Genomic DNA, 27,833 nt, shown 5'->3' with positions numbered 1-27,833 from the left:
GTGAACGGGCTCATAAATCCGTTACAACTCTAAACCCACCGCAGGGGCCCTGGCGCAGGGATGGCGAAGGCCGCCGATTATTCACTGGCCTGCGCAGAGGTGCGCCTGTTTCTAATTGGTTCGCCCAGGAGTGCCCCCTTTTCATTGGTTGGCTGGGAGGTGGGCGGGGCCGACCGGCTTTTTGTTCTTCTACAGCAGCCTTTAAGTCAGTCCACCGAAGAGTTGCCTTTTAAAAAATTCCTCCACCAGAGTGGCACCTTTTTTGCAATAACACAAAAGCCTTCTGTAGGCTACTGAGTCTCTAAGCCTTAGGATAAGAACACTGCAATACATTTGCTTAGCACTTTAGACATTCCAAATTACTTTACGCGTATCAACTCATGGAATCCTCGCGAGTCCCCCGGAGGGAGGTCGGTATCATTGTGCCATTGTGCCATTTGCATTTCACAGATTAGCACAGATTAGACCAGAAGAGAGACAGCACCCTGCTCGCAGTGACCAAGGCAGATAATGAAAACAGTTGACTTTTGCTCAGTGCGAGTTTAGCGAAGGCTCTCACGTAAATCGTTTCACTCCACCTTTGCTACGGACTGTGTGGAATACATTAAGCCAAGCACTTTGCCCTCCGTTTCTCTTTTAATCTCCATGCAACTCTGGGAACTAAATATCATTTGCTCTCATTTTATTGAGGAAGAACCTGACGCTCGAAGTCGTTAAATCCTTTGCCAAAAGTCACAAAGCGGCAGCCTACCACTTATTAATTGCGTACTGCACGATGTCAGGTACAGTGCTCAGTTATTTAGAGACATTATTCTCTCATTAAATGCTCCCTATAACCACATGACATTAGTATTCTTATTATCGACATTTACTGATGAGAAAATATGTTCAGAGAGGGTGAGTGACTTGCTCAAGACCGCACAGCCGGCAAGTAATGGAGACAGGATTCACACGGCTAGCAAAGGAGCAGATCTGGAACTCAAGCCCCAGTCTTCTGACCCCAGCCCGGGGCTCCTTCTTTCATAGCCCAGGGCCTCGCCCCCTGCCAGCCTGGCTGAAATAATGTGACCCTCAGGCAGGCCAGGACCCTCCTTGATCGAAGTCTTAAGTAGCTACAATCTCCAGGAGACCCTTCTTCCCCCGCCCTCCCGGGAGAGATCCGGATCAACTGGAGGTGGTTGGCGGAGAGAGCGGGTGGGTAGGGCGGCGGCGGGCACCCGGCCAGGCTGTGCAGCCTGCGGAAGAGGCTCCGGGACTGCGGCGTGTTCCAGCGGCGGAGCGGAGTGGGTGGGGCCGGAGTGCCCGGCCCCCGCCCCTCCTCCCTCCCTTCCTCCCTCGCCTTCCCGGTCCCGCGGCCGACGACCCGCGGGCAGGCACTGCCGGGGCTGCACTACCTCGGGCCGGCTCCCGGCGAAGCTCCCAGAGGGGCGGCCCTGCGCCCGGAGCCGGGGCACCCGCGAGCCCCCCCGGCCCTTCCCGCTCCGCGGAGGGGCGGCGCAGAGCTGGCGCATCCGCGAGGCCCAGGGCGCCGCTGACCGCCTCCGGCAGCCCGGCGCCCAGGGGCTCCCCACGCGCCCGCGCCCGGGTGGCGGGAGCGGCGGCGAGATGGCGGCGCGTGTCGGCCTCTTGCTGCGCGCCCTGCCGCTGCTGCTGTGGGGCGGCCTGGACGCCCAGCTCTCCGAGCGCCGAGGCCAGGAGCTGCGCAGGGAGGCGGAGGTAAAGGATGCGCGGCGGGCGGAGTGGGGGCCGCGTGCTAGAGACCCTCCAGAACTTTGCAGTCAGGCCACCCAGCCGGCTCATCTGAGCCGGCGATCTGCGTTACCCTCTCCCCGTCCGCACACAAAGAGCCTCGGGAGCATTCTCCCCCGTGCCAGTGCTGGGACCACACAGGCACACGGATTTGCATTGATTTTCCCGGACAGGGCGGGGAGGGGGGGGAGGAGGGAGCGACAAGATGGGACAGGCGGGCAACAGCTGAGAGAGAGGTAGCCCCTGCACCCCAGTTGGGCGCAGACCTACTGTTCCTCACCGCCTAGGATGCGGAGACTTGGCAGTTCATTCATCCGATGTCCCGAGCCTTCCCAGAGGCTGCGGAGCCCCCTAGATTGGTGAGGTGGAGAGGATACCACAGACTGCCCCGGACACAGGAGACAGCACTGGGCTGGTGCTGCCACTGACCAGCTTGAGCAAGGCAGCGTCCAAGCTCGGGACTAATTTCTTAACCTGTAAAATGGGTAAGAGTTCTATAGTCTCAAGAACTGCTTCTAAGGAGCTTTGGAACAGTGCTTCAGGACTGAACTTGAGAAAGGAGGCAGGGAGGTGGAGGGTCTTGGTTTGACTCCCCTCCTCGGGACTCAGCTGCTTGCTGTAGTTTGCACAAGGTGAGGTCTTTGGAGGCAGGGGTGGGGATCCACTTGGGGTATCTATTTTCCAGATAAAGGTGATTGTAATAATACGTATCACTTCTTTCTTCCCCCAAAGAAGCATCTCTGTGTTCTTATCTATTCTCAAGATTAGGACTGGGGTCTCCACTATTTTAAGGAGTTCTAAATTCCTGAGCCCAGTGCTCGGCCCTGAGACTCTTGCTCCCTAAGTGTTTCATTCCGGCCCTAAAAATGCCAGCCCAGAACTTCTCAGTACCCTCCCATTCCCCTTCCCTAGAAGAGGCATGCTGAATCTAAGAAACCTCTAGAATGAAGAAGCCCCCACTGAAGGGCTCTTCCTTCTGGCAGCCAGCTCCCACCACTATTCTGGAATATTTGGAAATGACCGTGTTTCAACAATGGGGGCCACACTCTCCCCTTCCAGGCACTGGTCTCTTGTTTTGTGCTCTCTGCTTTTGCACATTTGGGAATCACTCTGTTTCACTGAATTTAGAATCTTACAACATCAAGTGCATGGTCCTCATGGCCCCAGGAGAAGGCTTCCGTCTACCAAGCCAAGTCCTATTAAGAGTCCCGCCCCACCTCCCCCCAAGTCCGGGTCCCAGGCAATCCTTGGCAGGAGAACAGAGACAATCTCTCTGCCGCCCATGCCTGTGGTGGCCCCAGATGGAGAGAATTTTATCTTGGGGTGTGCTTGGGAAGCATAATACTAAGCAGATTGAGTCTCTTGCAGTCTATTTAACATAATTGGGGGAAGGGGATTTTTAGCTCTGAGAACAAGAAATATTTTAAAAGTATTAAAAACTCTGGAAATGTGTATGTGTCTCTATATGCCTATGCATGTACATATGTATGAATATATATGCAAATCGGGGGTGTTAGTATGTCTATATGTGCTTCTTTAAATGGTCAATTGCATGAGCTTCAGTGTCAGACAGACGTGTGTGCAAACCATAAGTGAATCATTTAATCTCTCTGAACCTCGGTTTTCTTCTCCGTACAATGGAGGTTAATAATGCCTATTTCATAAGACTGTGTGGTTTCATTGAGATAATGTATGTAAAATGCTCAGCATAGTGCTCTAGTACATGGAAAATCTATAAAAGGAAGCTGCTCTTAATATTCTTGTTATTATTATCTTTATCATTATTTTAGAGAACAGCTTCAGATTAAAGTCCTGGCTTGGTCAGGGCACCTGGGTGGCTCAGTCAGTTAAGCATCTGACTTCAGCTCAGGTCATGATCTCGGGCTCTTGGGATCGAGCCCGGCTCAGCGGGGAGTCTGCTTGTCTCTCTGCCCCTCTCTCCTCTCATGCTCATTCTCTCTCAAACAAATAAATAAATAAAAATCTGTAAAAAAAATAAAAGAAATAAAGTACTGGCTCAGTGACTAGCTCTCCTAGAACAATAGCACAGGACAAAATACGTAAGGCAACTATTTTCAGCATTGGACAACAGGCGACACAGAGCTATCATTCCTAAGAGATGGTGTTGCTGTTACTATGGCAACATTATAAATTACCCCAGAACTTAGTGAGGTAAAACAAACATGTATTATGTTCATAGATACTGTGGGTCAGAATTTCAAACAGGGCGCATGAGGGCACCTTGTCTCTGCTCTACAATGTCTGGGGATGGAATCATCTAAAAGCTCTTTACTCACCTATCTGGCTGTCAGCTGGGGGCCCCCATTCTCTCCCGTGGGCCTTTCCACATGGTTTCTCCAGGTGGGCTAGTTTGGGCCCAAACATGGTGGTTGGGTCTCCAGGATGAGGATTCCAAGAGAGAGCGATAGGGTGAGAGAGAGGGCAAGCAGAAGCCCTATCCTCTTCATAAGTGAGATGAGGAAGTTTCGTAGCATTGCTTCTGCTGTACCCCACTGCCTGGAGCAGTCACAAGCTCCAGTCAAGGGGAGGGAGCGCAGACCCTACAGTTGGTGGCAGGAGCATTGAAGTCACTGTAAGAAGAGCATGGGAATGGGAGGTATTATTGTGGTCATTTGGGGAAATACAACCATCCACAGAAGAGAACCACACAAAGTGAGCCCCATGATCACCCCGGCTCTTTGCTCAGGTCTAATTCCCTGACTTGGGCGCAGAGAGCTAGACCCTAAGCAAAGCATAGCACTCCTGCAGAGCTCATGGACAAAGTTCAGAGTTCAGGACAGAGAAGGAAAGAAATCATAAAAACAAGCTGTGTGATCTTGAGCTAGTCCCCTCACTGCAGCAGGAGGACTTCCTCCTCTATGAGTAAGGGAGCCAAGCTCCTTAAATGACTCTCTTCATGCTAACATTCTTTGGCTTTGGTGTGTTTGTATGCCTGCGCCTGTGTGCGTGCGTACGTTTCATCTGCCTGGGTGTCCGTGTCTGTCTGTCTGCACGTGTCTGTGTTCCCAGGTCTCTGTGTGTATCCCTGTGCCTGTGTGTGTCCCTTGCAGGCATACAAAATAATAAAGTTGAGCATTTTCCAAAGTGGGCTTTGCCGGGGAGGAGACTGACCGCTTACAAAGCTGCATTATGAACAAGTTCATTGTTGCCCACTTGGGAAAACTAGGACTGCTCATGACACTAGTGAGTAGGAAGGGCCTCCACTGCTGAGTTGCAAGATTGAGAGTTAATGAATGACATCATCACCTAGGCCCCCCTCCCATTCGCAATCAGGCCCTATCTTATATTTGGGTGACACGGACTGTCCCAAGGGATCTACCTACTGTGCTTCCCCTGGACCTTCTTTAAACACCCAGGTGGTATGTCCAGGACCTACCTTCCATTCAGTGGTCTACGCAGATCTGCACAGCTGCTCTCAGTGTGCGAGTACAAGGAGCTGGCCAGTTTGTCTCTCCAGGGAAATGTTGCAGCTTCTGTGGAGTATCCACCCACAGATGCAGTGTCTGTTTCTCATACCCCAGAGCCATCCATTTTACTTTTGTGAGTCAGAAACCCAGAAGCCCGGGTGTGAATGCTGTTCCCAAGAGCTGAGTGCAGTGACTCACGGGTACAGGGTGAATAGAAGTGCAGAAGGTGCTCTGGAAGGTCCCAGAGGACCATGAGCTGGTGGAAAAGCAGTTGTCAAATCAGTTTGAAAACTAAGGGATCTAGCAAAAGCTGGGTAGTGGAAACAGGACTATAGTAGCGAGACAGGTGGACAACTCTCCCTAAATCCGGCCTTGGTTAGGGCATTATTTTGTGCCCTAAATTTAGCCCTGCAAGTGTAGTGAGGACCATGGGTCCATACAGTACGATTATTTGGCATTAGAAAAAGTACAAGAGGGGTCTGGACGGAGACTGACCCGCTGATCTTTTCCAACTTCCTTAAGGACAAAAAATAAAAGGAGGGGGTAATTACAGCAAGAGGTATCTAGGCTACACCCAGACAGAACTTTGTGAATATGAGACTAGGAACAAGGGAAAGGAGGAGAAGATAAAGGGAGTCAGACAGAGGGAAGGGGAGGCATTTTTCCCCAATGAAGGGAAAGGGTCCTAGCTGGTCCCACTGTCCCGGGGCTTTCAGTAGAACCCAGGAGCCAGAGAGCAAAAGGAACATGCTTGAGTCCCGTTAAATACCTGTGACTTGTCAGATGACCTGTTTGGGGTGTGAAGAGAGATGTGAGCCCAGCCTCTACTGAAAGCCAGAGTCCACCACCTAAGCAGCTTCTTTCCTCTGCTCTGGCCCTGGACCTGCTTACAGAGGAGACAGAAGGAATCCAGCTAGAAACATCCCCTGTTTTACCTTTTTCTCATTTGAGAATGATCTCCCCAGTAGAGAGAGCAGGCTGGCCCCTGTGCCTTCAGTTTAAAGCCTCTGAGTCACTTGTTTGAATGTAAAATAAGACATCAGGAATAGATGTCAGGAAATTTGAACTCGAGTACTGGTTCTGTTGCTCACTTAGGATCCTTTAGCAAGACACTGCTCGCTCTCCTGAGACTTACTTTCCTCATCTTTAACATGGGATTAGCAACACCCGTCCTGCCTATGTTCTTGCAAGGTCATTGTGAAGTTCAAAGGTGCCAGACTCTTAAAAGATCTATACTAGTCAAGGACTCGCTGTGTTCCTGATTACCGGAAACATATTTTTATATATAGAACACGCCAAGGCAGAACACCAACTATCATCCCTTGCATCTTGACTTGGCTAATAGTGTTCAAGATGTATTGAATGACAAAGACAATCACATAGAGTCACTATGGAAAGATTATAATCATAATGAAATGTAACATGAGATGGAATAAGCCATAGGTAAAGCAACATGGTTTTTGAGTGATCTTGCCATTTTGCAATTGAAAAATTCTTGGTCTCAGGGCGCCTGGGTGCCTCAGTAGGTTATGCATCCAACTCTTTTTTTTTTTTTTTTTAGATTTTATTTATTTATTTGAGAGAGAGAGAATGAGCAGGGGTGGAAGGGTAGAGGGAGAGAGAGAGAGAGAGAGAAAGAAACAGACTCCCCACTGAGCAGGGAACCCGACATGGGACTCGATCCCAGGACCCTAGGATCATGACCTGAGCCAAACGTAGACGCTTAACCGACTGAGCCACCCAGTGCCCCTGCATCCAACTCTTGATTTCAGCTCACGTCATGATCTCAGGGTGGTGATATCGAGCCCCGTGTCAGGCTCCGCGTCAGCTCATGGGGGAGTCTGCTGGAGATTTTCTCTCTCAGTTTTGCTCCTGCAGTTCTTTGATAAGGAGGATGTCACAGGCACTCTGGAGACATAAGACTGAGAGCTGCCCTTCCCAGACTTACCTAACAAAATTCCTTTCCGGCAATAAAGCTCTGTGACTATAGCTTTTTAATGGGACAACCGTCATAAAGCTTCCCCAGGGTATCTTATCTTCTTACTGGATTTTCACGGCACTCCTGTGGGAAAGCTAAGGCGTTCTTACCTGTATGTCACACCTTGAGGCACAGAGAGGTTAAGTACTTTGTCATAGCTCACACAGCTAATCAGTTGCAGAGGCAAGGCTATGATAATAGATGAAGCTGGAGTACATTTTAGCTCTAATCCAACCCTTTCATTTTATGGAAGAAGAAATGGAGGCCCAGGTGTGCCTGGGTGGCTCAGTCGGTTAAGTGTCTGCCTTCTGCTCAGGTCATGATCTCAGGGTCCTGGGATGGAGCCCCGTGTCATCTGTCATCAGGCTCCCTGCTCAGTGTGAAGTCTGCTTCTCCTTCTCTCTCTGCCCCTCCCCTCACTCATGCTCACTTTCTCTCAAATAAATAAATAAAATATTTTTGAAAAGAAATAAACAGAGGCACAGAGAGGGACAGAACTTGCCTAAGAACACACAGTTCTTAGTAGCATAGGAGTAAAACAAGACACAGCCCAGGGCTCTTGCTCTGCCAGGCCAGTGACTCAGAGTTCTTGACTCAGGCCTCAATTTATTTTGCTACACCTCATTGCTAGTCTTGCCCTGCTCAGAAATGGCCAGAAATTTCCCCATCCCTCGGGCACTAAATGGGCTGGGCTCTATATACCCTCCCATGGCAAGTCAAGACAGATGCGGGACTAGAACCCCCAGAGTTCTAATCCCACTCAGCTTTCTGGGTCACAGGGAGAACCGTTTTCATTTTACTCAGACACCACAGCCACTCCCAGAACTTTTCAGAGGCGACTCCCCAGGGAAGTGGCCCCAGCCCTGACCAAGTGGGAGAGGCAGGTTGTCACAAGATTTAGGCCTGAGCAGGGTGAATCACAGAAGGGGCACGGTCCTCCAGCTTCCTCTCCACTCAGCTTAAGCCTTGGGCTCCACAGGAGAGAGGATGGGTGGAGAACGGGGCAAAGAGAAAACCTGGTGTTTGGAACCGCAAGGCAGAGAGGAGCAGCCAGGACACGGCCTCCATGCAGGGCAGTGGGGGTGACCCCAGGTAGAGCTCAGGGGGTCCCTAAGAGAACACAGGACAAGCCCTGGGGAAGCTCCAGCCTGGAAGGGAAATGACTCTTCCAAGGCGTTAGTGGTCGAGCTGGAATGAGAACAGGAGTTCTACCTCCTAGTCCTGTGTCTCTTTCTGGGATCCCTTTACCACGTGTCACTGGCCCCCCACCTCTGCTCTTTCCCCCATGCAGACAGGGCACTTCTGTAACCTTTGCAGGGGCAACTGAGGCTTGGCAAATGGGCTCACCGAAGAGGGTTAGGGACAGCTGCAGGAGCCGAGGGTGTGGTTCTGCCTCCACTCAACAGAACTTCAGGGCACTCAGCACTGAGGATATGAAGGGCCTCTTCCTATACGTAATTTTAAAGTGTTCATATTAAAATACAAATGTTCATATTAAAAATAAGTGTAAGGGAATCCTTAAGTTCTGATAATTGCTATTATAATACTTCAGTGCAGGCCACCTGGGTGGCTCAGTCGGTTAAGCATCTGCCTTCAGCTCAAGTCATGATCCCAGGGTCCTGGGATCGAGTCCCGCATCGGGCTTTCTGCTCAGCAGGGAGTTTGCTTGTCCCTCTCCCTCTGCCCCTCCCCCCCCCACCTTGTGCGAGCGCGCGCTCTCTCTCTCTCTCTAAAATATTCATTTATTCAAATAAAATCTTAAAAAAATACTTCAGGGCTTTTGTGGAAATATAAAATGTCAAATTCTTAAAATTTATTTTTCTCATTCTCACGTGCTCATACTGCCTCCTGGGAATTCGGCCCTGCCTTGCAACCCACAGGGTGCCAGAGACCAGTCAGGAAGAGAGGCCCAGGATTTCCCCTCTGATGGACCCCTAAAAAAGGCCTCCACCCTCATCCTGCCCTCCAGTCCACCTTGCCTGCCAAAGTACCAGACACGGCAGCCCAGCCAGGAAACAGGAGACGCCACTAGTCAGTATCCCCTCCCTTCTGCTCTGTCCAAGGCTTCATAGTTCCAGAACCGGAGCCAACTTTCTGATAAGGGCTGGGTGGGTTTGGGGGGAGGAGCACAGGGAGTGCCAGCCTGTTAGCCTGTGACCCGGTCTCTCCCAAGTCACTCAGCAAATCGGCTTCAAAGGGGACACTGAGTTTCCGACTTCGTTTAGAAAGCCATTCTAAACATCCTCACCAAGGGAAGGGGAGGAGACAAGGAAGAGAATCAGGCACTTGGCTGGGGCGGGGCAAGTTTAAGATAGAGCACCTGAATTGAGAACAGAGCTCTAACTGCCTTGTTCCGAGCCATTCCGTCCTATAGACGGGTTGCCTTCCAAAAGTCTGTTAATTTTTCTACTAAGGTAAATCAACTAGATCAACTGTTTATTATTTACTATGTATGCTGATAGGCATTGCTTTACTTAATCCTTCTGAGAATTGGGGCGCCTGGGTGGCTCAATGGTTAAGCATCCACCTTTGGCTCAGGTCATGATCCTAGGGTCCTGGGATTGAGTCCTACATTGGGCTCCTCGCTCATCAGGGAGTCTGCTTCTCCCTCTGCCTGCCATTCCCCCTGCTTGTGCGTGCGCGCTCTCTCTCTCTCTCTGACTGATAAATAAATAAATAAATAAATAAATAAATAAATAAATAAATAAATAAATAAAATCTTTAAAAAAAAAAATCCTTCTGAGAATCCTGTGGGGGTTATTCTTGTTTTCACATTGCAGGCGAAGAAACGGAAGGCTCAGAGATGCTAAGTAATTTGTCTCTGGCCACCCAGAGTCAGGGTTGGGAACAGATTCTTGATTCCAAGCCCAGTGGCTATTCCATGATGCCATACTATTTTGGGCAATAAATGGTCTTCCAGATTAAGCCACTAGAACTCCTTTAATCCATTATGCATCCCAAAATAGTGCACATTTGGAAAGGGAAAAAAGAAAATAGTACTGAAATACGAATAAATTAGTGTAGAAAAATAATGAAATGGACTTGGGAAGTGGTCTGTTGTCCAGAATAAGGGTTCCTTATGGAAAGTGGCTTTATTGAGAAGAGGATGTGGAAGCCGCTGAGGGCGGATATAATGAAATTCACAAAGCCAAGACTGGATACTTGCAAAGGCTTAGGAGCTTGCCCATCCTGGCTCTTCGTGTCTAGTTTTTGTTCTCAATTTGCACCTTTTCCTCAAGGCAGCAGCTGTGATTGGTGTTGATTCAAGAAATGCAGCAAAGGAAAGTGAGTAAGAGAACAAGGAAGACAGAAAATTATTTCCATATAGGTAACACAGCCAGGAGGGCTAAACAAGGAGAGACGATGTGTGTCTGTATAGGAATTAAGCAGCCGAGGTGACATTTCTTTTAATCCATCGATGAGGCTTTCTCAGGGACAAGGGCAAGCAGGGAGCCAAGTGCATGCTTTCCCCGAAGGGTAGGGCTGGTGATAGGTAGGGACGATGAGTCGCACGCTTCTCACCACTGGCCTCCACACACGTGGTCACGGAGAGAGCAGCTTCCAGGTGTGTGAGGGCACGTGGTGGCAAAAAGGCATTTGGGCCATGAGATGTTCTCCAGTTACAGTAACTTCCTCAGGGGATGACACCCAGGTCCACCGCCATCACATCATCCACATGCTGGAAGATTCTGGCTTCTCCCTTGAGTTCTGGGATCCTACAACTAATGCCACTTGACATCACCGCGTGGATCTTACTTGCATCCACGCCCATCTGGCCCGCCTCTGGTTTCCTTATGCTGTCTCTAGCTTCACCATCCAAGGCGAACATTGAGGAGCCATCCCGGATTCCTCTTTCTTTCAGTCCTCACAATTAACCCACCTGAATCAGGACTCAACTAAAACTCCCCTTTCCTACCCTGGGTGGCAGTCCTGCCTCTCTCCCTGTGGCTTCATCACATGTCCTGCTTCTTCACACTCACTGTGCTCTAGCCTTCCTCTGTCCCTCAGACACATCACCACGGTTCCTAGCTCAGGGCTCTGCGTTCGCTCCTCCTCTGCCTGGAACAGTCTTTCCCACCTCACTGCATGGCCAGCTACTTCTCACTCTTCACGACTCACATCAAATATCAGCTCTGCAGAGGGTCCTTCCCTGACCTCCCTGGTGGAAAGTTTCTCGCTAAGTTATTCTCAATCGGGGCGCCTGGGTGGCTCAGTCATTAAGCGTCTGCCTTCGGCTCAGGTCATGATCCCAGGATCCTGGGATCGAGCCCCGCATCGGGCTCCCTGCTCCGCGGGAAGCCTGCTTCTCCCTCTCCCACTCCCCCTGCTTGTGTTCCCTCTCTCGCTGTGTCTCTCTCTGTCAAATAAATAAAATATTTTTTTTTAAAGTTATTCTCAATCACATCACCCAGTTTCTTTTCTTTATAGCATCCAAACTGTCTCCTTCACTTGTTATCTGTGTTGCTACTGTCTCTCTATCCACAAGTCTTGTTGGTCATTGGACCTGACAGTGTACCTCGTACCTTGTATGAATTAACAAATGAGTGAATGAAAAGAGGAAGTTGCAGGTTTCTAATTCAAAAGTTACTTTTTTTTTTTTAAGATTTATTTATTTATTTACGTAATCTCGACACCTAATGTGGGGCTCGAACTCACAACCCTTAGATCAAGAGCCACATGCTCCTCCAACTGAGCCAGCCAGCTTCCCCCCAAAACTACTTTAACACTATTTTTTAAAAAGATTTTATTTATTTATTTGTCAGAGAGAGAGCACAAGCAGAGGGAATGACAGGCAGAGGGAGAAGCAGGCTCCCCACTGAGCAGGGAGCCCGATGTGGGGCTCGGTCCCAGGACCCCGGGATCATGATCTGAGCCAAAGGCAGATGCTTAACCAACTGAGCCACCCAGGCACCACCCCAAAAATTACTTTTCTAAGGAGCCAAGTTTTTATACAAACCATAGAGCTGAGGGCAAGTGCATTTGTTGTTCATAGGGCCTTAAACATACCTGCTTTGGGGAGGAGGTGAATTGTTTAGGAAGAAACCAGAATAGAAAGATAACTAACTCCCAAGCCAGACATGGCAGAGCCTGCGGGTGACCAGCCCAACTTCTGATCAATACAGGGTAACTCCCTAGACAGGGGAGATGTTTCAGGAGCAGAGCTGAGTGCATATTTATATTTATAAAAGCTGCTCTGTATGGAGACCCTCCTAGGTGACAGGCACCGTGTTAAGTGCTTTGTAGTCACTTGTGATCAAGCTTCACCAAAAAAACCTGTAAGTTATATACTGTTTCTAAGTCCCTTTTACAGATAAGGAACCTGTGGTTTAGAGAAATAGCTTCCTAACTGGGATTTAAACCCAGGCCACCGTGATTCCAGAGCCCCTAATTCTACTTGTCCAGCATGCCCTGCTAGATCCCTGACGATGCCATGAAATACTCTGGGTAGGGACTCCATGGCCAGTTTGAGAATTAAGGAAGCTAAGGTTTAGAAATATTGAGTGACTTGCCCAAGACCATCAAGGTAGTCAGTGGTGGCCTGGAACGGAGCCTACGTCCTTCTGGCTTTGGTCCCAGGACTCCTTCTCCTATAGCTCATAGACTTCACTGGGACAAAGGTGAGACTGGGCATGATGCATGTGTCACGGACCCTCGGAGACCAAGGGAGGGGAAAGGGTGCCACACCGTGGGAAAGCTGACGCTCCTCTCTCCCCCAGGCATTCCTGGAGAAGTACGGATATCTCAGTGAGCAGGTCCCCAAAGACCTCACCGCGGCAAGATTCAGCAATGCCATCAGGTATGTGGGGGATTTGGGGGTGCCAGAGGGCAAGCTTGGGTCGCCTCTTCCCTCCTCCTGGATGGCTGGCCTCCCTTCTGTGTCCAAGGGTCATGCTCCATTGCTCCCCCCACCAACCCTGCCACCAGCCTCCTGCTGTCTCCAGGGAAACTCCTTGCCCTCACCCCCACCACCCACCCTCCCACTGTGGTCCTTTATCTCAATTCCTCCTGACAGGGAGTTCCAGAGGGTATCTCAGCTGCCCATCAGCGGTGTGCTAGACCCCGCCACCCTGCGCCAGATGACGCGGCCCCGCTGTGGGGTGGCAGACACAGACAGTCAGGTGGCCTGGACTGAGAGGGTCAGTGCCCTGTTTGCTGGACGCCGGGCCAAAATGAGGCGTAAGAAACGCTTTGCAAAGCAAGGTGAGCCCTGCTGAAATCTACCTAAGCCAGGATTCCCAACACCCAGAAGCCCCGTGGCCAGAGAAAAAAACCAGCCTAGCCTCGGACTGGGCTTTGTCGGTATCCTCTTCCCTAGGGCGGGAGAGGGGAGAGCAGTGGGTGAACAGAACCCCTCAAGTGGAGGGCCATGTTTGTGAACACAGACATTTAAATCAGAATTACACCAAAATGGATGGATTTTTATTATGCCGATGTTTTCCACAGCAAGCCCCATCAAGCCCACTTAATTCCTTGATCAGTTAGTTATGCAGGGCAGTTAAACTGTTGCCAATGTTTTGCTTTATGTTTTCCCAAAGTTGTTTTCATCATAAGAATTATTCAACAAAGATGTGATTTACTGATCAGTTTTATTTTGTCTGTAGCACGCTTTTAACAGCCTTATTGGAATAGAATTCACATACCATAAAATTTACCCATCGGAAGTGTACCACTCAGTGTTTTTTAGTATATTTGCAGAATTGTGCAACCATTACCATAATCTAATTCCAAAACACTTTCATCACCTCCAGAAGAAACCCCATGCTCCTTAGCGGTCACTCCCCTCCCCCTCTCCCCCCTCCCCCTCTCCCCGCCCCCTCTCCCCAGCTCCTGACAAGCACCCATCTGCTTTCTGTTTCTATGGATTTGCCTATTCTGGACATTTCATCACTGCTCATTTTATACATCACGGTTCCTGCTGCTGTGATTCTCCGTTTGTGGTTTTGGTTTTATCTTTCTTTCTCCTCCTCTTCCTCCTTTTTGTCCAGATCCAATCTTCCAGGGTCAAATGTTACAGACCTAAGATTTCTGAAGATTTGATTCTTCTATCAATTCTTCATCAATAACGAGTTTTACTGTGTGTAATTTTAACATCTTCTTTGTACTAAGTCTAATTTTCTCTGATCTGATTTCTGCAGTTTTTAGGACTTCTAACAAGATGGGGTTGTTGAGTCAGGTTTTCATCTATAATCAAATTTACCGCGAGCACTTTGGGCCATTGTCTCTTTTAATTTGCATTAACTACTTGCAGCAACAATATCCATTATGAACAGAACACAAGGTTCACATGCCCGCACCCATACATTCGCTAGTCCATAAGGAAGCTGTGGGTGTTCCCCTCAGCTATTGGAGGATGGCAGTGATGGGATCTGAATGCTGGGGTCGAGAAGTCCTTGGTGTCAACATGTTCTGCATCCCACTGTGTTTCTGGACCACAGAGGTAGAACAGAGAGGCGCAGCATGAGCTGGGACAGCATTCCTGGAGCTGGGGCTCTGGGCTCAGCAGTGTGTCACTGCTCCATTTCCTCATCTAAGACATAGGCTCTTTCTGGTTGCAAAGTAGAGATGGGCCCTGATCACCAAGGGGAGGGGGCTTGCTGTGGAAGTTGGGGCGGCTCCAGACCCAGTCTCAGCAGTGGCATTTCCAGGCTATAGGTGGTCCCCCAGAGAACTGGGATGATGCCTCCTGGGCATCCAGGGCACAACCTGAGCACCAGAGATACTACCTTCTGGCAGCATCTTCTCATGGGAGTAGCTGATGGAACCTATTTGGTGCCGTTCAAATTGGAGCATCCATTTGGAACAGAGATTCAAGCTAAGGCATCTCCCAGGCAGGTAGCCTTGCCCTACCAGCCTAGCCCCATGTCACTGTCTGACCCTGATCCCTGGTCCAGACAGCAGTGGCTCAGGTTAGATGGAGACTTTCTCTCTTGTTCATAACCTGAACCACAGCAGCTCGACTTCCTTCACCCACTGAATGAGAAGACCTTCCCTAGAAAGGAGCTGTATGCTTGGCAGGCACTGAACACTTCCTATGCCTTCCTTTGGAAAATGTATTCTTAACAGTTGACCCTTCCTGAGCATTTATGATGTGCCAAGTGCAGTTCTAAATGGGTTAAGTCAGGTAATCCCATAACAACCCTAGGAGATAGGGACCATCATTATCCTCATTTTACAGAGAGCCAAACTAAGGGACAAAGAGCTTAGGAAACTTCCCCAGGGCCACATAGCCAGAGTGTGGCCAGGCCTTCTCATCACTGGGAGGACTGAGTGAGATTCCCCATGTGAGAAACCCCAGAACACGGGTGGGGGCTTTAAAAATGATGTGGATTTCTAGGCCAGTGACTGTCTACTCTGTGGGCAAATGCTCTCTTGACGAAGTCGGGTTCCAGGGTAGGGTTGCCAGACAAAATATAAGACGTTCAGTTAAATTTGGATGTCAGGTGAACAACAAATCATTGTTTTGTGCTCACTTTTATACCAAAAAAAGAGAAAAAATTTGTTATTTATCTGACATTCAAATTTAACCAGGTGTTCCATGTTTTTATTTGCTAAATCTGGCAACCTCATTCCAAGTGTCTGGTCCCCTCTGTGCTTACGGGGGAGATTTTCAATCCCCCTCGGTCCCCCAAGGAGCTAGGGGGGAAGGTAGGGGGTCCAGGGGTGAATCTGGGGTGGAAAAGGAAGGAGAAGAGAGTAGGCATTTACTGAGCACCCACCACATGCCCGCACCCATACATTCTAGTTCATTTGCCTTCTCATTTTTACCACAAGTAAGTCTTACCAACCACACTTTGCAAATAAGGAAACTAAGGTTTGGAGAGATTCCATAATTTGCTATGTAAGGTTGCGAGTAGAAGTGTTGGCATTCCGACCAGCTTCTTTCCACAGTATCCGTTGCCTGTTGGGAGTCAGGTGTCTAGGTCTCCACTCCTCCCCATGTCCTTTTCTTTCCCTCTTACCTTTTGGATTTTGGGGCAAGGGTGTGGGGGGTGCACTGCCAGGTGCTTCTGTGGCCTAGAGGTCACTGCAGAATCCAGCCTTGCCTGGGCCAGAGTTCAGGATGGGGCCTGAGGTGGCCAGGCTCCTCTAAGAGGAAGAGGATGGAGAGAGGGCTCAGGCTGCTGGTGAGGGTAGGTGGTGGGTGGAGGGGGGTTCTTCCTTCTTGGCAGGCACACCAACCACCCCTCTCAAGGAAAATTAACCATTTTCTCTCAGTCCTGTACCTATTTGTCCTCCCTGTCCTCCTCCAAAGACACACGAGCCTGCGTGCACACACACACACACACACACACATGCGTTCACAGAGGATTTTTATCCTGCGAGCTGTCACCTTCCCTTTCCTGCCCATTGAGCGAAGCCCCCCTCTAATGCAAAGAGGCAGAAGGACCTGCCTCACACTTCTAGCAGCTTGAAGGTGGGCAGGGAGAGCCTGGGAGTCGGTCAGCCCCAGCAGGGTGTGGAAATGCCCAGAGCCAGCCAGTCCAGAGCCCTCCAAGTCACCTCTGGACCCCAGGCCTTCCCTCTGCCTTCCTTGTCTCCCTCCCTTCCTAAGAATCCTTCCCCCTTCCCTCCCTGAGTGTTGGTCACTGGCTGGGAGGGGTTGGGTGGCTGCCAGACCAAACAGGCCTGGGAAGGCAGCATTGCCTGGAATGGAGCTTGGCTCAGGGTGGGAGAAAAGACATTCCCCTCCCCCACTTCCATGGGGAATAGGGAGGGAAAGGGCACTCAGCTCTCTAGCACCCTCCCTTCCATCTGGAGAATTTCAGCTCATGCAGAGCCCCTGCTTTGACCCGTGGGAGCCATGTTCAGGCAAATTACAAGCCTTGAGTCTTAGCAAATGTGCCTGTTTACCTGTGTGGTGTAGTAGAAAGCGCACTGGGTCAGATGTCAGGGCCTGGGCTCGGGGCCTAGCTCAGCTACTCACTCATTCTGTGACCCTGGGCAGGTCCCTTCACCCGATCTCAATTTCCCCAGAACAGAGCAGAGAGGTCGGATGAGGAGATGGCCCAACTTCCATGACTTCAGCCCTCCTCCCTGGTTCAGGCAAGGACTTCCCCGAGGCAAAAGGGCAGGCTGTCCGAACCTTCAACTGTTCCTCCAAGGAGAGAGAGGGCTGTGTCCACTGGCCAGGCTTGCCTACTTGTCACCCATACCTCAGGAATTCTGGTCCATTTGGGAAACTGAGGCCCCAAAGATCACACGAAACCTATGCACTCCCTGGGCCCATGAGGCCTGCCTGGGAGCTGTGAGTCTTCCAGCTGGGGTCACAGTCTCAGCCCCTGAGCTTGCCAGGCTCAGAAATAGCCCATGAAAAACTCAGGATCTGGACCTTCTAAGCACCCTGGTCCTGGGTGTGCTGCAGGGGGACTCAGTTGACCTGAGGCTTGGGCAAGAGGCCAGAGTCTTTCTTAGGTCCAAGGGAGGAACTGCAGTTCTGGGCAAAGGACTAGAAACTCGTAGCTAAGTGGAGATGGAAAAATTTCTCTCCATCTCAGTGAGTGACAAAACACACCCTTTGTTCTTATTTGTTTTCACCTCAGAGCTCTCCAGAGTCCCTGAGGAAGTGAGGGGGAGGGCCAGGGGTCAGGGAAAGACCTCTAATAAATGGGTCTTGGTAGCTTGTCGGCAGCAGTCCTGCGGCACTGGAACGGGAAGGGCAGGCGGTTGTGAGGGGAGGAGAGGTGGAAGGGGTCACATCTGGGGCCCCAGTGGCCCCATCTCTCCTCTCCCCCCGCCCCAGTAGGCAGGGGTAGGGATTTGCTGCCAGCAAGAGGTGCAGAGCGGTTTTCAGGCTCAGCCCAGGCTGTGAGGAAGAAGACCTCAGACCAGAGAGTCCTTCAGGTTGGGGGCTTTTCCTGGGCGGAGGTCACATCTCCCCGAGCGACTTCCCCAGGCCAAGCCACTAGACTGGGGCCTCTCTGGGACAAGGGTAGACCTGTCAGCTCGAGAGCAGTGTCTCCCCAGCCAGACGGGCTCTTCCCAGGACAAGGGCTGTGTTACTCCCCTTCAAATCTGGGACTCCCTGGAGGAGGGCCTCATATGGGTCCTTGGGGACCAGCCCGGGTTCCGCAGGTGCGTGTGACCGACGCGGCCTCTCCGGTTGGCAGGCAGCAAGTGGTACAAGCAGCACCTCTCCTACCGCCTGGTGAACTGGCCACAGCACCTCCCGGAGCCGGCCGTTCGTGGGGCCGTGCGCGCCGCCTTCCAACTGTGGAGCAACGTCTCGGCGCTGGAATTCTGGGAGGCCCCAGCCACAGTCCCCGCTGACATCCGCCTCACCTTCTTCCAAGGGGACCACAACGACGGGCTGGGCAACGCTTTTGATGGCCCAGGTGCTGACACAGAGGCTCTGTCTCACGTGGCAGGAGGGGAACCCACCTGGGAGAGGCAGTCTGGGGAGGGCAATGGGGCCTTTGCTCTCCCTTTGGCCTTGGCCAAGCTGGATCCACCTTCAAAGAACCCTCAGTCTCCTCCTCTGTAGAATGGGAACAATGGTTTCTGCCCAGTTGTGTGCCACATGGCTGAAGGGAAGGCCAGATGAGGTTCTGCGTGGAAAGTGCATTGTAGATTCCAGAGTATTTTCTGGGAGAAGCTTCTGAGGTCCGGTCATCTGTCCTCTGCCTCTAGACAGGCCTGTGCCTCTCCTGTTCTCCAAGAGTGGGTGTTCTCCCGACCACCACCCTAAAAACATCCAGAGGCCGCCACTACCCCACTCCAGCCCTCCCCACGCCCACTCCCACAGTCACTGCCGCAGGGCAAGAGGCATTCTATCCCCTACCTGCCACCGAAGGGCTTCGCATTCGCACAGCCCAGCCAGTTCTCCTGTTTGCCGCCAAACTGAAGGCTTGCGGCAGCAATTTAAACTGCTCTCCTCCCATTCTGCCCAACACTGGCCTTCAGAACCTGACTGCAGGCTACCTGTGCATCGCCCACCCCGTCCCTCCCCCCCCACCCTAATGATGAAAGGAGCCCTGACTAGACCCCTGCACGCTGGGCACTCGAGCCCTTGTGTGGCCTGGGAATTCGGGCCCTCACCTCCCTTGCGCTCCTCTACTTGGCATCAAGCCCACTCTGAGCAAAGCCCACGTCTAGGCCCTGCTGCTGGGACCCAGGTTAGGACTGGGAGAAATCTAAGCTTTTCAAGAATCCACATGTAACACATGTCTTCTTGCATGTAACTCACTTCACCCCTGCTATCTACATGAAATGTTCATGCCTGTACTCAGCTGGAGTGTGGCAGCTAAGACAGCACGGGACTGGGAGAAAGCTCTCTGATTTGGGGCAGGCGCTTTGTCTGAGTTTAGGTGTTCTCTCTCTGAAACCTGCCATCTGTCTCCCAGGATTAGTGGGAGGAGTGAGCGGAAAGGGCTAACATTGCTCGGACAGCTCGAGGCATATCCAAAACAGGAGGCACGTATTGGTCCACACATGGCCCACGCTCCACACCCCAGGCGGCTCTCCTTTAATGGTGGTCAGTCCCGGTTGGCCTGGGCTCCAAGAAGGCAAGGCTGGAAGCGCCCTCAGCAGGCTTCTAGGCCAGCATTCTCACCGAGCCGTTGGCTGACCCCTGCCCCTGCAGAAAGTGAATCGTGAAGCCTGGGGTCCTGGGAACTGCGTAACTGATAAGCTCCCTCTGGGGCATGCCACAAGCTGGAACCTCATTGATCCAGTTCACTCCCTCTGCTCACTCCTACTACAGGAGGTAGAGACCCACAGAGGGGCCCCAGGAGAGAAAGGCAAGAACACAAAAATAGATATACTTTTTATTAAAGAGACTATACATACCCATAAACACACCCAGCACGCCGATCAAGAATCGACATTATCGTCATCCAGAAGGTCCCATCGTGCCGACCTCTGGGGTAACCACTATACCTATTCCTACCTAGATCTTTGTGAAAATAATTCCTGTGTAGCATTCATTATGGCCTAGGCATGAAATATATGTAACCTACTCGTATACACATATCCCTCTATAATCCCCAGAGCAACCCCGTGAGGAAGAAGCAGCTCATTATCATCATTCCCATTCCAGATCAGAGGGAGCGCTACTTGCCCAAAGTCACACAGCTAGCGAATAGGAAAACCGGGATGGAAACCCAGGCAGTTAGGCCCCACGCTGTATGAACACCACGCTGCCTCCCCTGACCCTCTGCGCCGCCTGCAGGGGGCGCCCTGGCGCACGCCTTCCTGCCCCGCCGGGGCGAAGCGCACTTCGACCGCGACGAGCGCTGGTCCCTGAGCCGCCGCCGCGGGCGCAACCTGTTCGTGGTGCTGGCGCACGAGATCGGCCACACGCTCGGCCTGCCGCACTCGCCGGCGCCGCGCGCGCTCATGGCGCCCTACTACAAGAGGCTGGGCCGCGACGCGCTGCTCAGCTGGGACGACGTGCTGGCCGTGCAGGGCCTGTATGGTGAGCCCCCGGCCCGCCGCCCGGCCCCCGCCCGCCCCCGGGGCCCGCCCGCCCGCGCGGCGGGCAGGAGCCGCCGTCGGAAGCGCGGGAACCCGGCCTCCCCGCCACCGGTCCCTCGCGATCCCGAAGCCGCGGCTCCCCTCACATCCAAAAAAGCCCCGCGTGCCTGGCCTCTCCATCCCAACCAGGTCCCGCGCACCGCCCTCCCTGGCGCTCTGATTCCCCAGAGTCCTGCCCGACCCCGGCCTCGGCGGTCCCTCTCCCATCGCTGCCCCATCCACCCAGACCCAGTCCCCCGTCCCACCCCTTCCCGCGTCCCAGCCCTCGTTCCTGCTCCGCTTGCTCTCCCCCAGCCTAGCCCCCTCGCTGGCGCTGGTGCCTGCTCCCCTCCAAGCCTGGGCCTCTGCCTCGAGGTAGACCCAGCCGAGGTTTCCCCCCTACTCCGGCTCCTTCCAGAATGAACTGGCCAGTGCTGCCTCCCAACCGGCCACGGCTGGCTCCCTCAGAGTGCCTGGTGCGGAGGCAGGGCAGAGCCCTGGGTTCAAGTCACCGTGCCATTCCTGATAAGCAGTTGCTCGGGGGCAAAGCATTTCCCCGCGGAGAGCTCTCAGTTTTACCTTCTGAGAAAAGGGATAATCACTGAGGCCCTGCCTACCTCACAGGGCTATTGGCCCTAGGTTTCTGTAGCCTAAGAAACGTACGCCAACAGCTGCTATTTCGTGAGTGTATACTATGGGCCAGACACTTAACACACTCATGAGGTGTCTGTCCACAGATGGGGAGAACGGGGCTCAGAGAGGTTAGATAACTTGTCCAAGGTCACACAGCTAGAAAATTGTAGACCAGGATGCAGGAGCTGGTGCCAAATTCTAAGCCTGTTGGACTCTGCCTCACTCTCATAAGTGAAGTATGGTGATGTAATTATTATGATTGCTGTAACTATCGCAGCCTGGGCTCCTGAACTCTGCCCTCATGCCATCTGTGCTGCCCAGGACTCAGGGAAGAGAACTTTCTGCTCTTCTTAGTGCCCAACTCTTGTGTGGTCCGCCACTCCAGTTTTAGCTCAGTAGGGTTCTCTTTCCCAGACTTTTCGGAGGAGACAGGACTTTTGAGTTTAGTGCTACGGTTAATAATACCGACAACCAAGGACAACTCTTAGCCCCCCACCCGCCACGCTCCTTCCCTGCCTCCCATACCAGATCATGATGGAAGGAGCCAGAAAGGAGGTCTTGAGCCCTCCACACATGCCCCAACCAGTGTGTGTGCTCTCCCTCTTCTCTCCTTCCCCATGAAGGGAAGCCCCAGGGGGGCTCCGTGGCCATCCAGCTCCCAGGAAAGCTGTTCACTGACTTTGAGGCCTGGGACCCCCACAGACCACAGGGAAGGCGCCCCGAAATCCAGGGTCCTAAATATTGCCACTCTTCCTTCGATGCCATCACTGTAGGTAAGATGGTCCCACCTGCGCCTCGCTTCCTTTTTCCTTCCTCCCCCACATCTCCAGGGGTCTCCAGAGCTGGAATACGAGGTGGGGTTATGAATAATAAATCCAGAAATCCCAAGCCACAAGCATTCTGCAGGGGTAGCAAGCCCACGCCAAGCAAAACACTGCTTCCTTCTGCGCGCCTTCTCTTTGCCCCAGCTGTGCACGCTACAGCCTCTAGCCTGAGTCTGGGAAGCTGGTTCTAGGAAAGCACCTTCCCTGGAAGGAAGGCGAGAGGCTGATGGTCACTCCTCAACTCTCTTGTCTCCGGACAGACGGGCAACAGCGACTGTACATTTTTCAAGGAAGCCACTTCTGGGAGGTGGCGGCGGACGGCAATGTCTCAGAGCCACGCCCACTACAGGAAAGGTGGGCGGGGCTGCCCCCCCACATTGAGGCTGCTGCGGTGTCATTGGACAGTGGGGACTTCTACTTCTTCAAAGGTACCAGCCCTGGGGCAGAGGAGAAAATTGAGGCCTAGAGAAGGGAGGTGTTCTGTCCAAGGTCAAAAGAGGGGAGGGGTGTCAATTCCATTCTGAACCTGCGGCCCCAGGGAACTCTACCAGGAGGTTCCTTCAGGGATGGATTGCAGGGCATGGGCGTTGAGGTTGTCCCAGAGAGAGAGGGTGGGAGAGCTGCAGAGAAGAGTCTAGAAGGGAAGCAGAGGACCACTCCTGAGCTCTGCAATCCAGCGGGAAAGTCCTGCTTCCTTGGAATTCTGGCTGTGCGAGGTTGGGCCTGTCACTTGGACTTGAATTATCTTGAATGGGGGAAATAATCCCTCAGGTTTGTTGGGGAAGGAGGATTAAAACATAATGTCGCGAGGAGCATGCAGTCTATTATGTGAGTAAATAGTTTCTTTCATTCATCCAACAAATACTGAGTGCCTTGGATGCACTAGACACGATTGGAGGTGTTGGGATACAGTCGTGAACAAAACAAAAATTCCTGCCCTCATAGAACTATGTGTAGAAATGGTGGTGACTGGCCTTCCCTATGGTCCACTGCCCATTCAGGGAGGGGGCCTGCTGCCCACCTCCCCCGGATGCTCCTGCTGTGCTGTCTGCCCTCTGCTGACACCTGCTGGAAGTCTAGGCCACAACAGTCCCGGTGGGACCATCTTACCTACGAATTATTAGTACTGTGTGATCCATCTTGATGACCACAAATACTAACCACCCTGGGCTCCAACATGAGGGGGAGTACAGGTCTGGGGGGACAGGTGAGGTGGAGGACCAAAGGGTGAGAGCCACCAGCTCACCCTGGCTCTCCCGATGCCCTACAGGGAGCCGGTGCTGGAGGTTCCGGGGCCCCAAGCCAGTGTGGGGTTCGCCACAGCTGTGCCGGGCAGGGGGCCTACCCCGCCACCCCGACGCGGCCCTCTTCTTCCCGCCTCTGAGCCGACTCATCCTCTTCAAGGGTGCCCACTACTATGTGCTGGCCCGAGATGGACTGCAGGTGGAGCCCTACTACCCGCGAGGCCTGCAGGACTGGGGTGGTGTCCCCGAGGAGGTCAGCGGCGCCCTGCCACGGCTGGACGGCTCCATCGTCTTCTTCAGAGATGACCGCTACTGGCGCCTTGACCAGGCCAGACTGCGGGCGACTGTCTCGGGCCGCTGGGCCGCAGAGCTGCCCTGGATGGGCTGCTGGCACGCCAACTCGGGGGGCTCCCTGTTCTGAAGATGCACCAATTGCAACAATTCACCCCTTAGTGAATTGTTGGTGCCCTTGTGGCCAACGTGTGTCCCCTGCCCCAGGAACGGGACCTGCCTTGGAAGCCTCCGAGCTTCCCTGCTGAAGACCAGACAGGAAAGTTTGCGTTTGTTTCCTGGAGAATTGCTTTGTGCTCTTAAGACACTGATCTTTGTGGGATCAGTCCAAGGAGAAGCCAAAAAGGGTCTCAAACCCCCCAGCCCTTTCCCAAAGGACCCTCCTCCCCAAGCCTCAGGGATTTTGTTTCTTCTGCTAAAGGTGCACTTCCTGTCCATGAGGCAACAGCACTGGGCGGCCAGGGAGGATGCAAAACTCGATGGAGAGGTTGGGACCACTTTGCAAGACTGTCTCCTTCTCCTCAGGACCTCCCTGGCTCAGTTTTTGGAGAATTGTGTCTTTTTAAATGAGAAGCCTCACTTCCAGGAAGCTTGGGTGGGTTGGGTACAAGGATTTCCAACCTCAGAGAGCCGTGGGGGTCGGGGTGGGGGGTCAGGACCCAGAGCAAGAGGGAGACTGATGCAGGCCTGCTGGGCCCCACTGGAATAAAGCGGTGCCCCCAGCTGGTGGGCCCGGAAGCAGGCATCAGCCTTCCTTGGAATGGTTTCCAGTGAGAGCACGGATGCTGGAGCGGCTGGAACAATGTTCTTTCCCGTCCAAGCCAAGACTACAGACTGTGTGTGAGTCATCGTGATGGGGAGAGGTGGCCCGAAAAAGCAAAAAAGCTGGAGAGCCATGGGTGGCAGGGAGAGGGTGGGGGCCTCTCTGGAGGGCTGCACTGCTGCAGGCGCTGGGGTCCCTGCAGGCTGGGGGAGGCCTCGTGCTCACAATGGCCCCATTCTTCAGGCCACACACGCAGCGTTCCAGGAGCTGGATGGCTGGCCAAGAATAGCTGGGATTCCTGGAGAAGGAACCAGCTCTCCAGCCTCTCTTCTGCCTCAGCCAGTCTCAGCTTTTCAGCACCTGGTTCTCTTGTCCTCCCCCCACCCCCACCCCCCACACCTGCCAGTGCCTCATTTGCACAAACACTGCAAGACCTGGCTTCCAGGGGAAGGGGAGAATGATCTAGCAAGAGTAAGCCTCAGCTCCCCAGGGGCATTCTTGGCCCTCAGCCTTCATTTTCGGGGGAATGGCCCTTGACTGACCTTGGGTGCAAGTGCTCTGTTCCACCCTGTCCTGGGGGAGATGGAAGGAGGCGGCGCTCCGCCTGCCCTTTTCCCTCCGACGTGAACCCCGGGGAAGGCGAAGGAGGGTCTTTATCCCCCTCAAGGGAGCCACCTGGCCCCCACCTCAAGGCTCTGACATTTTGATTAGAGGCTTTATTGAGTGACTGGAGGGGCAGGGGCAGGTTTCTCAGCCGTGAGGGAGCCCAGGGGTTAGTTTCTCTAGGCGATGCCTCCGCGCACTGAGCCAGAGGACCTGAGCTACCCCGGAGATGAATGTGAGGCTGTGCCTGGGGCGCGAGTCCGGTGGGCGGGAGGCACTGGGTGCCGCCGGGACGGGAGCCCTCGGGAGGCGCTCATGGAGGCATAGAGCCCCAGGTGATGTTGGGCTCAGCCTGGCGTGGGCGCTGGGTGACAGGTGGGCAGGCCCATGGCGACCGTGGGCCGGCTTGCGGGCTTGGAGGAGGCGCTCTGGGAAGGGGCACTTCTGGAGGAGGTGGTGGCGGGGAGGCTGGGGTCAGGCGAGGACAGAGAGCACAAAGGCTGGCGGCGGGGGCGCTCAGGGGCACCCGGCGGCCCCCGCGCCCCCCGAGCGCCCCGAAGCCCGCACCTTCCGCAGATCCGAGTGCTCGAGAAGGCAGTGCGCCACGTAGGCCGGGTGGCTGTGCAGGTTCCTGCACTTCTTGCAGAACAGGATCTCGCAGCGCGCACAGCCCCCGGCGCGCGGCGGCCGGCGCCGCGTCTCCAGCACGCACGGCGGCTCCGGGAGGCTCCGCTTCCTGCGCGGGGCCCGGGACGCTCAGTGCCCCGCGCGGCCCCCTCCCGCCGCGGCCCCGCGCCCGCCGCCCGCCCCTGCCCCCACCCCCGACCGGGGCGCGCCCTTACCTGTCCGCGGGGGCCGCCAGGCCGCCGAGCAGCGCGAACGGGCCGAGCCAGCCCCAGAAGCCGCTGTCCGCGCGCCGCAGCAGCGCCACCTGCTGGGTGCTGGACTCCTGGCGCAGCGGGCAGTAGGACACGGAGCCCCGCTCGCGGCCCTCGCCGCCCTCCGCCTCCCGGCTCGGCGCCTCGCCCTCCGCCCCGCTCTGCTCCCGCGGCCTCGCCGCCGCCGCCTCCTCGTCCTCCTCGTCCTCCTCTTCCTCCGACCCCTCCTCTGCGGCAGCCTCCGCCTCGCTGGCCGGCGGCTCGGCCGGCTCCTTCTTCCACAAGGGGGTCTTCACTCCTGCGGGGCGGGGGGAGGGGGGAGGTCAGCGCAGGCCCGCTGTCCCCGGGGAAGAGCCGGGCACCCTGACTGCTGTCCACAACCCGACACCCCCCGACCCCCCCCCCCAAAAAAACGCAGGCGCCTGAAGGACAGTGTGCACGGGCTGCACCGGGCGAGACAGGGCCGCCGGGCTGCACCCCATTTCCCAGGTTTCTACTCTTCCTCGCTGAGGATTCGGGGCAGGTCACGTCGCTTCTGTCAAGCTCCGTGTCCCCATCTGGAAAAAATAGTGTTCCTGTCCAGGGCGACTGTGAGGCGGGGAGCAGGTTGCGACACACACCACCACCACCACCACCATGGGCAGACCAGTTAGGAAAAGGCTGCCCTAGGAGTGAGCCAGTTAGAAAAAGGTGTCTCCTCTTCCTTCCAGGCTTGACCCCAATTGCCAGCCGGATTTCAGCCCCCAGTGTCCCTCTGGCGGGTGCCTTTATGGAGAGCACAAATTTCATAACTCATAACAGTAATCCTGGCAGGCAGGACGTTGCCGGGCTGCCATGGGAAGTAACCTGGCCTCTCCTGGTAGGAGTCCAATCATTCGGCAACCTTCCTCCCTCCCCCCGGTACCACCATGTGTCTGTCCTGCTCTCTGCTGGATCTGGGGAGCTAGACTTCCAAAGAAAAGCAGGTGGATGAGGCCAGGGAAGACACCACAGTGGTTTGCAGTGGGAAGGTCAAGAGAATTCCTATTGGTCCCCGCCCATCCTGTTTAAAGAGGTTGGGGACAAAGGGGAATGACACAATTAGTGTTTTAGCTCACATGTATTGAGCACCAACTGTATGCAGTCACTGTGCTAAATTCTTCACACATTGTGCCCCTTCACCTTCACAACCACCTCGGGTAGGGGCGAGGGAGGTAACCGGGGCCTCTGAATTTCATCTAAGACTTCCGAAACCTTTCCAAATAAAGTTGTTTCAAAGATTCTGCCAGTTTTCGATGTTGCTGAAGCTGGAAAACCAGGGTCCGCTGCACTTTTCATTAGAAAACACACCAAGGAGCCTTTTGGTTGTGAAAGGCCAGACTTAGTGCACAGCCAGAAAGGGGTACTGGAACTTTTCGAGAGAAATGGGAATAGGAAATGAGGTTAGAAAGGAAGCTGGGACTTTGGGTGCCAGGCTATGGAGTTTGGACTTTGTCCTTCAGGGGTGGGGAGCCACTGAACTTTCCAATGGAGGGACATGCTCAGAGCTGTGTTTTAGGATGGTCTCCCTGCAGGACAGAGGGAGACCCACTTAGGCATCGTCACAGCGGTCCCGGCCAGAGAACACAAAGGTCCAAACAGCAGCAGGTGAAGATGAGGAAGCAGATGTCAAGAATATTCAGGGAAAAGAAAGAAGAGGGCTTGTACAAGTAACTGAGAAAAGGCTGAACTTCTTCTCTGGGGTCGCCATGGCGATGGGTGGGCTGGCCCACCCTGGGTTTGCATCCGCACTTGACAGGAGTCAGTGGTCCTGTCCTCCGTCCCCACCCTGCTTCCAGCCCCACTCACCGTGCTTATCCATTCTTCCTAAGGCTGTGCTGCCCTCTTCCCCTGATCAGGGACTGGGATGAGACAGAGTTCCCAGAACGCATAGAACTTTGTCTGATCTCTAGGGCCCCTGTTGGATCACAAGGGGTGAGGCTAGAACTTCATCTGCCCTTAGGGTTCCACC

The 27,833-nt window shown here is 53.7% G+C and overlaps 2 protein-coding genes across 4 annotated transcripts; one reads left to right on the top strand and one right to left on the bottom strand.

Annotated features, from left to right (window-relative positions):
• Positions 1-1,321: 1,321 nt before the first annotated feature.
• Positions 1,322-27,105, top strand: MMP28 (matrix metallopeptidase 28). Of its 3 annotated transcripts, none has more exons than XM_045889369.3 (8): positions 1,326-1,716; positions 12,873-12,952; positions 13,169-13,356; positions 18,264-18,488; positions 20,324-20,569; positions 21,864-22,013; positions 22,325-22,492; positions 23,335-27,105. In XM_045889369.3, exons 1-8 carry the CDS (start codon positions 1,606-1,608, stop codon positions 23,727-23,729), a joined length of 1,563 nt encoding a protein of 520 aa, XP_045745325.1. In that variant the 5' UTR covers positions 1,326-1,605; the 3' UTR covers positions 23,730-27,105. The 3 variants fall into 3 exon arrangements, with proteins under 3 accessions (XP_064439474.1, XP_045745325.1, XP_064439475.1); XM_064583405.1 differs by lacking the exon at positions 1,326-1,716 and adding an exon at positions 8,970-9,186; XM_064583404.1 differs by lacking the exon at positions 20,324-20,569 and having other exon boundaries at positions 1,322-1,716.
• On the bottom strand, positions 25,482-26,991 carry CUNH17orf50 (chromosome unknown C17orf50 homolog). The gene is made up of 3 exons (XM_064583301.1): positions 26,958-26,991; positions 25,808-26,141; positions 25,482-25,701 (listed from the first exon to the last, which is right to left on the bottom strand). Exons 1-3 carry the CDS (start codon positions 26,989-26,991, stop codon positions 25,482-25,484), a joined length of 588 nt encoding a protein of 195 aa, XP_064439371.1.
• Positions 27,106-27,833: the final 728 nt, after the last annotated feature.

The sequence above is a fragment of the Mirounga angustirostris genome, unplaced genomic scaffold (genome assembly GCF_029215605.1).
Source record: "Mirounga angustirostris isolate CCGP_5_RB_7025 unplaced genomic scaffold, mMirAng1.0.hap1 SCAF_17, whole genome shotgun sequence".
Lineage (NCBI taxonomy): Eukaryota > Metazoa > Chordata > Mammalia > Carnivora > Phocidae > Mirounga > Mirounga angustirostris.
Note: the sequence above shows the minus strand (reverse complement) of the source record. Positions and strands in the feature narration are given on the sequence as shown.